At 52.9% G+C, this 17,107-nt stretch overlaps 4 protein-coding genes across 4 annotated transcripts; all 4 read left to right on the forward strand.

Annotated features, from left to right (window-relative positions):
- Positions 1-502: 502 nt before the first annotated feature.
- On the forward strand, positions 503-3,784 carry PG998_009488 (uncharacterized protein; the record flags this gene model as incomplete). The annotated part of the gene is made up of 1 exon (XM_066876304.1): positions 503-3,784. One exon carries the CDS (start codon positions 503-505, stop codon positions 3,782-3,784), a length of 3,282 nt encoding a protein of 1,093 aa, XP_066728460.1.
- Positions 3,785-5,332: 1,548 nt separating this feature from the next.
- Positions 5,333-6,318, forward strand: PG998_009489 (initiation-specific alpha-1-6-mannosyltransferase; the record flags this gene model as incomplete). Its single annotated transcript, XM_066876305.1, has 2 exons — positions 5,333-5,778; positions 5,838-6,318. 2 exons carry the CDS (start codon positions 5,333-5,335, stop codon positions 6,316-6,318), a joined length of 927 nt encoding a protein of 308 aa, XP_066728461.1.
- A 1,651-nt stretch (positions 6,319-7,969) lies between these two features.
- On the forward strand, positions 7,970-9,344 carry PG998_009490 (uncharacterized protein; the record flags this gene model as incomplete). Its single annotated transcript, XM_066876306.1, has 4 exons — positions 7,970-8,147; positions 8,260-8,378; positions 8,446-8,581; positions 8,641-9,344. The coding sequence occupies 4 exons, from the start codon at positions 7,970-7,972 to the stop codon at positions 9,342-9,344; spliced, it is 1,137 nt and encodes a 378-aa protein (XP_066728462.1).
- Positions 9,345-12,343: 2,999 nt separating this feature from the next.
- PG998_009491 (SAICAR synthase-like protein) lies at positions 12,344-16,632 on the forward strand (the record flags this gene model as incomplete). The annotated part of the gene is made up of 2 exons (XM_066876307.1): positions 12,344-14,637; positions 14,739-16,632. The coding sequence occupies 2 exons, from the start codon at positions 12,344-12,346 to the stop codon at positions 16,630-16,632; spliced, it is 4,188 nt and encodes a 1,395-aa protein (XP_066728463.1).
- Between the last annotated feature and the right edge of the window lie 475 nt (positions 16,633-17,107).

A 17,107-nucleotide genomic window follows, 5' to 3' on the forward strand; every position in this document is an offset into this window, starting at 1 on the left:
GAAAAACATTCCACGTGAAAAGGACATCGACGCTAAGGTGCCTAGAATAGTAGCTGTCCTACACATGTGACTGGTTGATGAGATGTGAATCGATCTATGACAGATGAATATAGCAATCGTCCATCCCTGATTGAAGATGTTTAGAGGGAGCACGGTTGTTCTAAGCTAGTCCATAAAGAGATCCAACGAAACCACTTTACGCGTGGGGGGCGCGTGCTGCCCTTGTCGCTCATGTTGGCACCGCGTTCTCTGGTCAACCCAAAATGCCACCACCAGTGGAGCCTGCTTTGATATCCAAGACTTGATTGACCTTGACCACCAAACAGCCAATACAGCCTCTGACCCCCGCTCGCTTTTCTCTGTTCATGACAGCCGACCGGAAAGAGTGTCGAGTAGCTTGGCGGAGAATGGAGATGTTGCAGCGATTTTCTGTCTGACCTCACCAAGCCGCAGCCAGTACTCTCGGAGATCCAAGGGACAAAAAGCGCCAGAAAACGTCAACATGGACATGGATTGGTGGGAGCAAGCCCAGCCTCGAGAAGAGCCGATTTATTGTGCTGCTCCGCAAAACCCCGAAGACATCCTTTATTTGGGTTCCGATGACGATCTCGACGACGCCACCAGGGCTGCCAAGCGACGACGATATGAGGAAAAGGGACGGCAATATTTAAGGGGGAGGCCACTTCGATTGTTTTCGGCATCCCTGCGGGGTCCTTTCGACAAATCCTCGGGTTGGCAGAACCCCTGGATCCCCAAAAATGGTTCTCTGTCTGCTTCCTCCTCGTTGCGTCCGACCATTACGAAGCCCGCTGTCAAAGCCTCTATGCGGCGGAACATCCACAAACTCGAGGGCAAAGCAGATTCTATACCGGAAACTAGGGGATCCATGCAGTGTCACTTGCCCAGCCCAGAGAGCAGCCGTGACTTACAATTGGACGATGATGACAGCCTCGAACCCGAAAAGCGATCCCGAATACAAACATGGGCAAGGAGTGTAGCAACTGATGCCCTAGAGAAAGACAGCTTTTGGGCCCCAGCCCACGCCGAACACAAGCCAGACCATGCTATCAGCAAGCGGCCTGCAGGAAACGATTGGCTCAAGAGCAAGTTGTCGAAACGGTCAAAGTCGGACCATCTATCATCCAGTGCCTTGATGACCCCGACTCCAGCCATGCCCTTAGGGCCAATTCGAGTGATCGGCCCGCCATCATTCACCGCGTCCCAAAATGCTTCAGATCTAAACCAACAAGCCTCACATCCGGATATGGAAACCACTATCAATACTTACGGTGCGGCTCAAGGAGCGGATCAACTTCTTGAAGAACCCTCCCAGGTGATTGCAGAAAGCAGCTGTCCAGGTTGGGACCAACTCGAAGCTCTGCACCCTACGTCTCCGCCATCCGACGCAAACATACTAGCCCAACCGCCTGCCAGAAACGATCAATCCTCCGAGACTTCCAGTGGCCTTTCTTCACTCCAGAGCTCTGAAATCACGTCTGGTGCCCTTACGCTGCCTAATAATCGAGCTCATTACATCTCAGACCTCAAGCCCGCAGATACATCTCAAGGGATAATTGAGAAAGCTGCTGCTAGTGAGGATAGTCACACAGAGGAGGCAGACGATAATTTCGAGAGCCACTTGGACCAGAGCTTCCATTACAAGACACGGCCAACCCGAAAAGACGCTCCAAGGCCAGTGACCGCAGAACCTGCAGCAGTTGTTCCTACCTCGCAGCTTACCCAGACGGGAACACCGGTATCCGAGAACCATCGAGATTCCGTAGCGTACAAGGACCAACAGGCGTTGGCAGACGAGGTTGGTACTATCTATTCCCGTAGTGAGAGCTCTGGATTGGTCTCCGAGGGTGCTCCTCGGCTAGTCACAAAGGCTCGCAGTGGAATTGGCAACGAGGAGATTGAGGATAAGCAAAGGCCCAAACCGCCGCAACTCCCGATCATACTGGGGACAACTGAACATGAAATCGACAGGTCTTCGACAGCGCAACACGATGAGCTAGATGACAAGGTCTGGGACGGTCGCCTTTCTACAGATCAGGGGCCAACCAATATAGACCACCCAAAATCTCGACCAACCATGGAAGATACACTCGAGAGCGGAGCAGCATGCTCTAAAGGGTCCTTCTCCAGTACTATAATAGATGGGGATACAACTCTAGTGGCTGATGCGATGGTTATTGATAATCACCTGAGTAAGCCAGACTGCCTTCAACCCCCGGAAAGATTAGATGCGGTGAAGTACCTCTCAAATACCCCGTTGCTGGCTTCTTTGGCTGCGAGAGCCAGCACACTGGTGGATTCAAGGCCATCGTTGGCGGAGTCACACTCCACCGACTTACCGTTGTCTTCGGTACTCAAAAAACGTGGCATAGCGGCCAACGCCTCACCAAGGCACAAGTTCGACGGGGGAGAAGCAGCTGTACACAATCTATCGTCGCAGATAGAGTGGGACATTGGAGACCAGGCAACAAGCCCACCTGCTTGCTCGCCCTCAGCTGCAATAAAGAGACCTCTTTCTCCCTTGATTAGCCAAGAGGCTGAGAGCGCAACTGAGAATCTCGACCAACATGTGCCTGATGACGATTTACAACAAGAATTATTGGCAACTGACACTCGGCCAACAGCTACCGGTAGCATCTTGAATAGCAAGATGGAGCCTGTGGAGGAGGCATCGACACTCGATGCCAGCATTGGTCATATTACAGACCCTCCTGATGCTGTTCTGGATCAGAGCGTTGTACGGCCATCTCAGCAGAGTCCGTGGGGAATGGCTAACGCCGACGTTCTCTTGGAAGTAAAGAACGGGCGTCAAGCTACAAACAAAGGTGTACCTCAACCTGGCCTTCCAACATCGCCAAACCCAGCTTCGCAAATACCATCACAACAACAAAGCCCATGGGGTAGTGTCGATGCTCAGTCGGTTCTCCGGCCTTATGGATCGATATCAGTGGCCTCGCTTCTCAACATTTCTCCCCAATGGTCACTAAGCCAGCTTCAGGACACTCCCAGCAATGCACTACGGGCTCGTGTGTCGTCTGGGTCTTTTGCGACCCCACAAACGCTTCAGACAAAAGAGATGCATGAGCCTGAGTTGTCGGTCAAGTCGTTTGCTACGTTCAACACGCCATCGCCAAAGCGCAGGTCTCGGGGTCATAAGCATCCCATGTTATCTGCAAATCGCCTGCCCAGCACGCAGGCACTGGCGGACGCAACAAACACCAACCCGTGGAGCTCTCCAGTCGTACGGTCAAATCGGCGCGTTTCTTTTGCACCATTGCCCTGCGAAGAGAAGGGTAGTGCCGGCATGGCTTCCCCTCAAGCGTCTCGACCGGCATCTCCTCCGCCGGCGATTACACCAACAGCAGACGATGATGACACGGATTATCGCTTTCATAAACATTTTGACGCGATGAAGAACCGCGGTGGCCATCCAACGAAACTAGGCGTTCAAGAATGCCTGGTGCCAAGTGATTCGCAGCAAATGATTATGAGCCCTGAGGTCGGTGCTATGGCAGAGGCGTTTCGAGAGGCGGATGGGTTCCATGTCCCGAACGTGCTCGTGTCAACAGCATCGCCTCACAATGATGAAGAGGCACTCCCGACTGGTAGCTGCCACCAGGACGATAAATCCGCGGTTGAAGCACCGCAATCGCCTTGGAGGGAGGAAAGCCAGGGGTTTGATGCTGTAGCGGAAGTGATGCTAAATTTAGACGATTTTCTCAATCCGCAATGGGGCGAAGAGAGCGACCTGGGCATGGCAATGTAATTTCACGAATGGCTAGATTGCTTCAGGGTCGTCGACCTGGCGGGCGCCGGCCGTCTGGGGGCTATCTGGGGACTATCGAATGGACGATCATCAAATTAGGGTGTTACGGAAAACCGGCGACAGGCAATCGAGGGCTGTCCTGTTGGAGGCTGTTTCGAGATACCCATTCTACAAAGGCATCGCATGACAGGAGTTCTGATATTAAACAACGAGCGCATTAGTGGTTCCAAGACGGCATTGGGGCTACCTGGATGGGTACAGTGGTATCACATGAGAACTCGCTTCGTGCTGCGGATTGGAGGTGTAGAATACATACAATATGATACCTAATTGTCGTTAAGTGAGTGCCTTTATATCGTATCTGTGAAATTGCACAAGATAATGCCGTAGGTCGGTTGGCATAAGTAAGCAAAGTGGATTATGAAAATGACGCTCAAGACTCGCACCACCAGGGTAGAAAGCTGGGTATATATGTGATGCGTATAAGAGGCAACACCTGCCGACCAGCTCATATGCACCACCTCCCCCTCGCTGTGCGATTCATGGAACGTCCACTGCAGTCGACACAAACAACGACGCCCTTTTTGTTTGGAAATCATCTCAGATGACACAATACTACGCGAGCGCCCCTGGCGCGTCCAAGGCTTTGCCAATGGATCGACATCAAGTGATAAGGCTTACATATGTGCAGTATGCGGTGATCATACGGTCTCCAGAAAAAGCATATGCTATTATTGGAGCTTATGCGATGCTCCCGAAGTCCTGGCAGCTGGGCGATTCGCTGAAGCCTAAATGAATTGGCACCGAGGTACGGACGTCCTGCCTGATGCGTGTTCTGCCGCTGCAGGCAAGGAGGCTGGCAAACCAAACACCAAACCTTGTTCGCAATTGGTGGTGAGTTCTGAGATGCAGGCCCCTTTCGGCAGCCAAGGAATGTTGGTTCTGGCAAGGGGCATACATACATATTCCCATCCATGTCTGCTCCAACGCCGACCTGCAGCCACTTGATCGGATGGTCTCGGCCCAGTCAAAGTTCTATAGGGCTGTTTACCATTCTGACACTACACAGCAGGCGTCAATGTCAATACAAGCCATCATGAGTCAGATAAGTGTTCTCCATGGCCACTCACCACTCGCTGTGTTTGCGCAGGGATCGATATCATACATTTGGCATTCGACACTCGACATCTCCAACGCCGCCCCCCTCACACAAGACCCCAAAGCCATGCTGGTCGAGCCAACCACTTCTCGTTCTCCCCCCCTGTCCTAGCAAATGAATGCGTCTTGCGTGTGTCGTATCGACGCTTATGATATTATCTTGACATACTCTCAGCTCAGCCGCGCCATCTGACTTGGCGAAGCTGAACTCGTTACGAGTATGAGCCCGGACAAATAAGCATTCTTTCACAGCTAATATCCTTAATATTTGTTTCATTTCTTCTTGCGATATCCTCGGCCATTTTCTCACGTCGTATTTCCTTCTAAATCCGAAACCTCGTCGGCGGCGGCAAATTGGGCCATCAGGAAACCCTACAGCGGATCCTTCGGATGGACATGTTAAAGCAGCTGCAAGGGAATGCGCTCCCACCTGTGTGGCGCAAACCGCGAAACGCGATAGTCCTTTGCGCATCCCTACTCCTGCTCTCCGTTCTTTTCTTATACAAGCCTTCCCATCACCACTTCCCCACCACGACCCCGCCGTCTACGCCAACACCAGCCGGATCACTCGTCGCGAGAAAGATTTGGCAGATCTTCTTTCCTCAGAAGGGTGCCGCAGAGCAATACGTCGCTAACCCCGAGCTGCGCGACACGGCGACATGGATCGGTATGAACCCAGGCTATCAGTACCGTCTCGTGGGACGCCAGTGGGCCGACGACTATGTGGAACGGCACTTTGCCGACGATAAAGCCCTCCTCGAAACCTACCGCTCCCTGACGCAACACGGCCTGAAGTCGGACATCCTGCGCTACCTGCTGCTGGCCCGTGAGGGGGCGTTTATACCGATATCGACACGGTTTCGCTGAATCCCGTCGACCTCTGGGTGCCCGAAAGGTTCCAACAGCGCACTCGCGTCGTTGTGGGTATCGAGTTCGACCAGCTGAACGGACCGAACTGGGTTGAAATCCCGCACGCCCTCCAGTTCTGCCAGTGGACCATCGCCTCGGCGCCGGGCCACTCCTTGTTCCGCGCCATGGTCGACCGCGCTGTGCAGTCGCTGCAAGAGCTCGCGACGTTGCACAACACCACCTTAGCCCGCCTCAAGCCTACCAACTTCGAGACGGTCAACTCGACGGGGCCCGCGGCCTGGACCGACGTCGTCTTCGAGCACCTCCAGCGCGCCGACCCCCTAATCACCAACCTGAGGGACTTATCCGGTATGAAGGAACCCAGGTTGATCGGCGATATCTTAGTGTTGCCCATTGACGGCTTCGGCATGGGTCAGTCCCACTCGGGTGCTACGAACGACGGGAGCATTCCCGACGGGGCTATGCTGAAGCACCTCTTCCGCGGCTCCTGGAGGGGAAGTACTTGAGCCCACAATGCAACCGATAGGTTGATAGAATACGAAATAACCACCCTGGACGAATAGAATTCGCGGACAGTGTATTCTATGACAAAGCTTCTAAGACACTGTATGCGATGATGCGGCGCGGCGAGTTCACGAGGAGACTTAAGTTCTTGTTATTCGCACCGGTAACTCGTCACTCAAGAGTTCATCTGTTCGTTGGGAATGATGTTTATGGCGTTCTCGGAAAAGAAGAGCAGGGATAATTCTAAGGGGAGGATCGATGCGTGCGGCACCTGGGGCCAAACCAAAACCCCAAACATTGTATCTAGGGGGCCACGACGTACGCTGCTTACTTGTATCATATATTTTTCGAAACAACCACGGAATAGAGGTTCTTTCGTGAAAGCGCTTTGATCGCTGCTGTCGGGCTTCTGGTCGGGGAGAGGGTCAAAAGGCTGCCATCTGAAATGTGCAAACCCCAAAGTCCTGATGACGGTACCATGGCGCCAAGGAAAGTAAAATGGCACATTCCGGATAGCTCAACTTAAAATGGACGAATGCTATATCAAAGCTTGAGGGGTTGGTCTTATTGCCGCATCCCATGGTTGGGAGAATAGAGTTGTGGCCAAGGGAAACAAACAATGTTGAGGGGATGAGAAACGTTCGCGCCAAGAAGGGATGGCATAGCGAGTCCATAAAAGAAAAAGCCAGGCCTGGTGTCAGGATGACGTTCTCCCATGGATTCTCGGACGCTCCAGAATTAACTAGCCCACGTTACTATTCACTCAAACACAAAGTCCGGGGACCCCAATTTCTGGGCATCGCAGGTCTGGCCAGGGCTTGGCTACCGATATAAGCCAAGTGGTAAGCGAGTAGTTGTAATTACTCTCTGCCAGAAAGAGGTGCTTGAAATGTGCCAACGGATGGTCCGATATCGAGTAGAAGCTTTCTCTGGGCTATCTTGACTGTTTTGTTGTGTTGCTGATCTTGGGATGAAGTAGGAAACAGAACTTTGCAGATGCTAAATATGGGCATTTGGGCCACATGCCCGTTATATTTCGCCGGTTTCACATCAACTGCCCCAGGCCAAGCCCAAATGTAATTTCGACTTGGGGATCGTCGACATCGTCAAGAAGTATTATATTATTGGTGCACTGGGCAGTCCACTGGGAAGAGGTGAGGCGGATTGCCGCTCTCAACGCACCAACTGGTAAGGCGTGGAGTCAGCGCTTCAGGGGTTGCCATGTCCATGACTCGCGCCGCGTTTCGCCGTCACAGGCCCAAGCCACCCCCGTCTACACCCTTCATGCTGCTCGAGTGGAGGACAGCGATGCCCTTTCCACAGGGAAAAACGAGCAAGTGAAACCTCAATATGCATATTCAACTCTATCCGGGATCCGGTTGATCAGCCAGATGTGACCGGACCCGCGAAGGGTCCGAGCCTTGGGAGGAGAGTGATGTAGGGTAGCAGTGGGAGAGGGAAAGACGAGGCGACATCGTCTTTTCATCCTCTCAGTAATTTGATGGAAAATAGTTTTTTATATATGGCGTCGCTGTACCAGTCCCATGGTTCCTCCAACAATCCAGAACGAGACTTATCAGAGTTGTCGCTAGTCGCTGCTGCTGCTGCTGCTACCTCCTCACACCCCCACGACGCACGCCGCTGGAACGCGCAATGGGTTGGGTCGAGAGCGTCGCGGGACCGACGCTGGTCTTCAGCTTGCTGTCGTCCCTGGCCACGGGACTGGTGCTTATGATATGGATCGGCTCGACCGCAAAATCGACGGTCAAGGGAGGCGCAGCTGAGAAGAATGCGCTCCGGGAAGCGCTGGTGCTCAACTTGATGATATCAGGTAAGTGTTTGTGACATAGCTGATAAACTGCTGCACCTGCCGGTCGGTGGCTTCTGATTTGTTCATTGGAGTGAGCTTGGTTGCTGACAGTGTAATCTGAACGAACCTCTAGAGTTTATTAATTCGACAAATAACAGTGTGTCGGGGGTAAGAGTCGTTACTTCACACATTCCTATATCGACTGGGCCGCTCTGCAGCCTCAATGGCTGGACCGGTCAGGTCTCAGTCCAGGTAAGGACTCACTACCGAGCGTGTACCGCCGTTCTTGTACGTGTCTATTCACTGACAAGCGTTATAGGCGTCGGACTTCTCTATATTTGCCATAGTCCTGGTGACCCTCTTGACCTTCAACTATTACACCTGGCCAATGCGAGTGTCAAACCTTATGAAGTATGGCGTGTGCCTTTCGACATGGATCATTCCTCTCACGACCGGTATGTCACTTGAAGTTATTCGATCCAAACGCCGGGATGCTGGCTGACATGATGTGTAGGGACGATAGCTTTGGCGATGAATAAGATGGAGCCTGCCTCTGGCAATTGGTGTTGGATCGGCGCCGACCCTCCGTATCTGCGCTATGTCCTGGGCCACGCCTGGCGCTTCACCATTTTCGTGTTCATTACCGGCATTTACCTGTATATTTTTATCAAAGTCATGCTGCGAGTCCGAACCCGCAAGAGGACGAACAGTCGATCCGCACAGCAAGGGCGCCCCAGAATCAGAGAGATCAGCTGGCCATCAGCCTGCCACAACCCTGCCCCAGGGAGTAAGGATGTAGAAGGCGGATTCAGCCTCGACTCGGTCGAAACACCGAGTCGAGAAGAGTTCGCCATCCGCCCCGGCAATACGCGGTCCAACTCGCAGCGGTCCGTCACAGGCTCGGCGCCGTCCAACAGCAAAAGCCACCACTTCGACACAGAGTTGCGGCACTGGCTGATCCTCTCCATCTACCCGCTCACCTATATGCTGGTGTGGATCCCGGGCCTGGCGAACCGGATCGTTGAGCTTCAGGGCGACAAGTCGCACCTCCTGTCGGTGCTGCAGGCGACGACGCAGCTGACCGGCCTCCTCAACGCCATGGCCTACGGCTTCAAGGAGCTACACGGGCGCGCCCAGAAGAATAATAATATGAATAGGGGCCTCGATGACCATAGTAATCAGCGGTGGGGATTTGCGGTGTATAGGGAGTTGTCTTAAGGGCGGACAGATGAGCGATCGGATATACAGCTAGACAGGCTAAGTCACTCTTGTTAGGTTGTGATATGAGAGCTGGATGAGGTCACGCAGACAAGCCGTTTCTCTGTCTTATCTTCTGCTAGTCTTCATTTCTCCTTCAGAGCAGAGCGATGTCTTTGAATCGATATATACCCCGGGTTTGCAATTCACGCACCAGCATCAATAGACAGGAGGTAATGGAAAGAAGCAGCCTGAAGAGCGCAAGCCATATAATACACTTATTTGGACAAACCACCACAGCAATAGCTGGCTAACATTTCTTTAAGGTTGCTGGTTTACAGAGGGGATACTGTATTCTAATATATATAAGGCTACTGCAGATGCAATGCAACTTGGTCGGATTTCTCAAGATAAATACATACCCTTCCACGTACGTTAATTAGCTTGAGACCTGCATTACGGTATTATTCCTTGATCCATGGGACTCGGATGTACGGCTAGTGGGTTGGGGTGACCATCGGGCTTGAGAAGGGGTCCGGATCCGCGATGCCGGACTGCCGGGTTGCCGAAGGTAGTATACGGATGGACCGTAAATTCAAAGTAGACAGACTATTATGATTGACCGGATAGTATCGACTCATCACTTAGTCATTTGCTGCGTCCCCGTCATGAAAAGTGACTCGAATACATCGGTAACCCACTCACGAATAGGCTGGACTTTTCAAGAGCTTCTGTACGCCAGGGGATAGAGTTGTATTGGCAGGCTAAGTATTGCTCAGACATAAGCTACAATTCACGTAATTTTCTCAAAATATGACCAACACAATTCAGCGGTCTGACGCAAGACGGGCAACAATATAATAGCCCAACGGCCATTACAGAGTAAGAGAATGAGCCATGGGCTGAGAAGTTGGAACACAGGGCGGTCAAGTTTGTTATCTGGTCTCGGATTAAAAACAACGTATACTCTCGGATCTCCTGAGCACGTTGTAAATTGATTGGCCATGAGAGCATCTTAAGTCCTACAAGAAAGATGCACAGTGCCGACCGCCTAATCAATCACTCGGGCACACTCTTCTAAAGCCTGGAACGGCTGGCCTGGGTATGGTCTCTGTCTAATACTGCCCAAAGCAATCTACGCCGTTGCTTGATCCCGGTTACAATACCACAGGAGTGTCTGTACAGCGTAACGAGTTATTCATCCAACAATGTGACCACGGCACAGAGCGGGCTGTTGGTAGTCAACTTCTCGGAAATACTCCCCGCGTGGGGCCGTGGAAACGAGGTCCCCAGATCAAGAACACTTCTAGTGCCACGATCGTCAACTACTGTAGATCAGTCAGCTAGACTAGACCATTCAGAAGGCTGAATGCTAGCACGCCCGACATGCCAATGCCGCCGGCTCAGTTCCTGAGATGGCATTACGGCACGGGGGGCAGAGTCAGCCGTAGGCGGTTTCCAAGATACACGTCCGGGGTGCCTGACATGACTAGGTATACGTCAAGGTTGGTGGTAATGTTGGTGTTGGACGGGTGTACATCAAATACATACTAACATCAAACCAAAGAGGAGCTGGCTGATCCGCTTTAGCCTGTAAGATCCGGGGAAGACACAACGTGCCGGCCAAGGTCAAGGCAATTCGGACACGCCGCCCGGGCCAATAAGCCAACAGCCAATGCGGATGTAGCGGTCAAAAGGAGAGATACTTGGGACAAGAGATTGCATCACAAACCGTGTTTTTCTCCCTGGCAGGACTGAAAACCTGAACGATCAGGATTGGAAGGGCTGTGGTTGCGATAAGCATACATGTGAACGAATGGTGTGGGTGTGTGGATGCCTGTCGTTCACTTGCATGCCATTTGCAGTACTTCTTGTGTTCTTCTGGAAACACCGTCGTGTGTCGCTGGTGGCTGGAAGCTGGTTGGGCTGAAATGGGAGGAAGTGGTGTGGGTGAGAGGATCGCTGGGACGTTCGTTCCTGGCACTACTACACATGATAAGCCGGCCTATTGCCTATGGGGGCTCCGGGTTCTGGCTGCTGGGTTCTCTCTCACGGCTCATGGGGCAGTGGAGAACGACTGAAGGGGTTTGGTAGGATCTCGATCAAGAGCCGGTAACGACTATCGGGGCCCGTCGCCCGGCGTCGTTGCACGCTCGATTTCGAATCAACTTTCCACATGTCCAGGCCAAGTAGAACAATCTCTTCATTCAACCCTGTCGGATGCACGTGGCTGGTGGACATGGCAGCTTGGTGTTACGTGTATTTGACCCGCCGCGTTAGCATCACCGGTCTAAGATATGGCGCGGAGTATGCATCCCTCTCACTCTTGCTATGTATCTGTCATCCGACTTCAAGCCCTTGTGCTGAACCATATTGATCCGTTATGCACTCGATAGTACGTGCCGGGGACAGAAGCATTACGTATTTGATTGCAGGTAACGACTGCTTGGCCAAAAGCATCCGGGTTGAAGGGATGAACATGCACTGAACACGCACTGGTTGACGCCACTGTTTCGCAGGTAGACGGCAGGACCGTTTTTGTTTGACAGGTACCACCTACCACCTACCTGAGGGGGCACGGAGCTCCGGCATCGCTCCACCGCCTAAGAATCCGTCAATATTAGCTGCTAATTTCTAATTTCAGGGTAATGGCCACCAAACATCAATCCGAGCCCAACGCTACACTTTGGATGTACTGCAGTATCAGGCTCAAAGCTCATTCGTTTTTTCTTGCTCTCCCATCTTCTGATCTCTCATAATTTTCCCACCCCCAATGATAATCCGCCCCCAATAGCGTTGATATCATTCCCTTCCCACTCATTATTCTGTGTGCGGCTTCACCCGTCTGTCATTCGGATTCCACTCACCCCTCCCCCCCATTCGAGTCGTCGCGCGCGCGCGAGAGAGAGAGAGAGAGATAGCATACCGTCCGGGTTCATACCACACACCCATTTCCCACTGCTGCTGCGAACCACTTCCCTCTCTCCCATTTCTCCTAGCAGTCGCCAGATGTTTACCTCATGTCTAGCCCGCCTGTTCACCCCGAAAATGCCGCATCCGACGCATCGATGAGCCAATCTTCTGATCTGCATCCAGCACAGCCGGAGCAGCAACAGCTGCTGCACCAGCAGATGCTTATTGTGCCCGGCGCGACACCACCCACTTTACCATCATCACCATCACCGTCACCTCACTCCCCTCACCCCTCTCACCCTATCCCCTCTCCTACCACTACCAGCGCTAGCACCCAGGGCGTGGCTTTAAAAACAGCAACGGGCATAAGCAATGTGGTGGCAGACGTGGATAGCGCGAGTCCCAATCTTGAACCTGAATCTGTAGCTGTAACTGCTATCATTGGGACCACGAATGACACCCAAACTACTACTCCCCCCTCGGTTCCTGTATCTCATTCCCATGTACCTCTCCCTGCCCATCCCGCCGGCAGTGTCTCGCCTGCGGGGCCAGGTACAAGTACTTTCTTGCCTAATAGTACATCTTCCATATCGACCCTTTCTTCTTCTGAGTCTTCCACCCCAGTCGCAGATCCAAGTAATAATAAAAAGTCGAGACCTCCCACTGTCTCCATCAGATCCAATGGGCCTTCGTTGCTGACCCAGGCGCTCGCTTCTGCTCGAGGCATACCCCCTAACCTCTCATCCTTGCCGTCTCATACTCAACAGCAAGATACGCGACGTCCCGAGCCAAGTCCTACTCGTACTAACGACACCGCCAACAACAGCCAGCCCAGGAATACACCAGATGCCTCGTTACCTCGGCCCACAGACGAACCTCGCGATGCCTTGCCCAATCAGAGCCGCGGCGCATCCCTAACGCCGCCCTCCAACTCGGTTCACGCCTCTACAAGCCCCGAGTCTTCCACTGCGGAAACGAAGTTACCAGAAAGCCATAACACACCTGCTGCACCCTTGAACACGCCTGCCATGCCGGCCTTGACAGACAAGCGTTTTGATACGGCCCAGGAGTCTATATCAGACCCTAAGGGGAGGCCTAGATCCCTGGAACGAACATACAAGGAGATCAAGACCTGTTCCTCGGGTGCTAATGGAGTTGCCAATGGAGTTACCGATGGAGGAGATCCATCATTCCCCCAGCTTTTCGGCGACGAAAGCTCGAAAATTGTCACCTCCAATGGCCATACAGTCTCGGCAGACGCTCGTGCTCAGTACAGGACGTGGAGGGCAGAGCGTACACTTTCAATGGGTCCCGAGAAGGCCTGGTCCATTGGCAATGGCGACCTGGTCGATACGGAAGCAGGCCAGGTCGAAAAGTCCATTGCCGAAGCCTTAGCCGGGGTGGAGCCCACGCGCAGCCGCAAGGCGAGCCACAGTCTTCGCTTTTTCAAAGAAGGTTTACCCAACGGCGAGGCCAAGCGCAAAGATACCAGAAATGCGCCACATCACCATGAAGCCAACGATATCGCAAACCCGATAGACCAGGAACTGCGAAGCCCACGTTTCCCTGGATTCCCAGGAAGAACTAACTCGTTCCCCTCTGCCAGCTCCGTTGTCGAGACACCGTCTGAGGCAGGGGAGCCAGTTCCTGACTACTTCAATCTAAAACGGACATCGAGCGTGTTCGACGAGCACGAGCAAGATTTGATCCTAGTAGGGACTCGAGAGTCGTCCGAAACCGGGCGTGATGTATCCAGTGCAGACGCCGCTTCGAAGGAAGACAAACCGCAGTTACGAAAAGGCCTGGAGTCTGCGGCAGGGAACGATGAATCACCGGAGGAAGGAGAGTTCTCCGGTGAGGAGAAGATCTCTTCAGCTGTATTTGTGCCCCATCAAGGCTTGGGGGAGATGAACAAGACTCAGCCGCGACGGGAACCTACAGGAAGACCCACGCCAGTGCACCGAGGCTCAAATGCGGAGGGCCCTGGTACCTGGCTCGTCAAAGCCAACGAGCCTGAAGACGACGGGCATTCAGATCATCACGAGCCTGGGCAAACGCCATGTGAAAATGGCGGCAGCGGGATTCCCAGCTGCGTGGATGGCCCGGCTGACACGGAACATGCAATCGAAGACGACCATGAAGACGGTGAGAGGGCTCAAGCCCCCAGTAGAACATCTCGTGCAATCCATGAAGACCACGTTCACGTGCATGACCACCAAATTGAGCCTGCAGCACCTCTGGAGGCGATTGAACTCATACCCTACAAGCATCAGGTTGGTGGGCATACCACATTATGGAGGTTCTCCAAGCGTGCTGTGTGTAAGCAATTGAACAATAGCGAGAATAAGTTCTATGAGAACATTGAGCGGTTTCACCGCGATCTTTTGCCGTTTCTGCCAAGGTTAGACCATCTTCCTACTGAGCTCCCCTTCGTGATGACGTCCTGCACTCCCTGTTTTACCATTTGGCGTTGTTAAATCAATCAACTGATGAGGTTTGCAGATATATCGGCGTTCTCAATGTCACCTTTCAGAAACAGCCGCGGCGCAAATCAATCATCAAGAAGGACGAGAACCTAGATACCGACGAGAAGGATACCGACCACATCGCTCAGTCAACTGATGACCAGTTACACCCTGAGATGCTCAAGAAATCAATTGCCGGCGCAGTGGCCGCTAAAGAACATCGCAGAGTCATCAGCCAATCAATGCAGTCCGGACCAACACCTATTCCCACTGTAACGTTTGTTGATAATCAGCACATCCTTCCTCGGAGCTTTTTGCAGCCTTCAGCTTCAAGCCCGCCACAACGGGCGAGAAGCCAGTCTGATGCTGCTGCATGTTTCGACTCCATTGAGAAATCCGCCAGTAAACGGGGAGTAAATGGTGAAATGGTGCGCCGGCCTACACTTGAGGATCGCCATGCTAAGAGCTGGGGGGCTACAACTGTGAATAAGCGGCTGCGGAACGAGGTATTCAATGATGCATTCCTGAAGCAGCCTGTTGCAGTTCAACGACATCAGAGACCAGCTTCACACCAGCGCTCGATCCCCCGCAGACATGCTCATCCGGGCTCTATACGGTCCAGTGCCTCTGATCCTGCACTGGAGCGTTGCCGGGCTGAGTCAAGCAACTCCGCCGAACTTGTACACGGCCACAGCCCATTACGTACCATGCCTCAGCTCAGTCAAACCCAAAGCGATCTTGGACGGGAGCACAGCCATTTGGAGGCTGACCCTGCGGAACAGGTCAAGGATGTCACGGGAACTAGTGCACCCGAGGCTGAAACAATGACCGACCAGTTCCCGCACCAGCGCCGTAAGCGACGGTACTCTGGAACTGGCCTTAGAAGAAGGCCAGATGACGTTTCCGGAAGTCGCGGTGCTCTTAAGTACTTCGAAGACGTGGACGATGCTGGGTATAAGGGTGATGCTGACACCAACGGCAACCGCATGCTCTCACCCGATGAGCCGGCGCGGGATCAAGCCATGTCTACCATGGAACAATCTTCCGCGGGCCCCTCCGAGCTGCCCAGCCCAACATTGGAAATCAAGAAGATCCCCAGACCTGTCAACCCTAAAGAAGCCCAAACACGGCAGGAGTCTATCAAGTTCTTTTTGTTATTGGAAGATTTGACAGCCGGCATGAAGCACCCGTGCATCATGGACCTGAAAATGGGCACGAGACAGTATGGAGTGGAAGCCACCGCGAAAAAGCGAGAGTCGCAGCGCCGTAAATGTGCAGGAACAACCTCGCGAGAGCTAGGTGTCCGCGTATGTGGACTACAAACATGGGACGTAAAGGAGCAGAGATATTTGTTCAAGGACAAGTACTATGGCCGCAGCATCAAAGCAGGCGACGAGTTCCAACAGGCGCTGACTCTTTTCTTGTCCAACGGCATTGACGACCAAAGCGTACTACGTCACATCCCCAAAATATTGCAGAAACTCAACCAACTCGAAGAGACGGTGAGGCGTCTGCGGGGGTATCGGTTCTACGCCGCAAGCCTGTTAATGTTCTATGACGAGGACACGAACGAGGATGAATACGACACAATGGTCGACGATTCAACGACTGACTTCGCGACGGATACAGAGGAGACAGTAGACGCCCGGCGACGGCGGCGACGCGAAAAGAAGGAGATTGACTTCAAGATAGCCGACTTCGCCAACAGCGTCACACCAGATGATCTCCGACAGGATAAGCCGTGTCCACCACAGTATCCAAACGAATCCGACGGCGGGTTTCTACGCGGTCTTGCGAGTTTGCGCAAGTATTTCCTGAAGATCCAGAGCGATGTTCGGGCCGAGCTAGGTTTGGCGTCGCACTATAGACAGGGGCGGCCCGGCGATTATGGTCAGATGGAGGAGGTCGCCGAGGATCCCGTTAGCGACTAAGCAGTAGAGGACAGGCAGGCCATGCGAAGATGGAGATGCGCTGCGTCTAATGTGGTATATCATGGACGCCAGACTCTTGGGCGTGGGAACAGCTTGCTTCAACTCCGACCCATATAGATAAAGCCAAAGAATCTCTCGTTTTGGGCGGCTTGCGGGCGTACACAGGAACGGGGATGGAGTTTGGATGTGCTTTCTCTTTGCGAGGGATTCCCCCTCGTCGGTTCCTATCTGGCATCTATCAAACATACCCCCCCGCATGTCATGGGCGTTTCTGTCGGTTTTTTGGGCTTTTTTTTTAATCCTGAACGGAACCTGCATGAGAATGACTTTACATCTTTTTTATTCTTTTCAGTTTGCTTTCACTGTCATCTGCTCTTATGCAATGAGGTCGATGGCTTTCACTTCTAGATAGGCTGCCATCAAGGGCAGAGAGGGAAGGGGTAGGGTTAGCCACATAGCCAACTAAAGGTAGATA

The sequence above is a fragment of the Apiospora kogelbergensis genome (genome assembly GCF_038363985.1).
Source record: "Apiospora kogelbergensis strain CBS 113332 chromosome Unknown utg000006l_segment0_segment0, whole genome shotgun sequence".
NCBI lineage: Eukaryota > Fungi > Ascomycota > Sordariomycetes > Amphisphaeriales > Apiosporaceae > Apiospora > Apiospora kogelbergensis.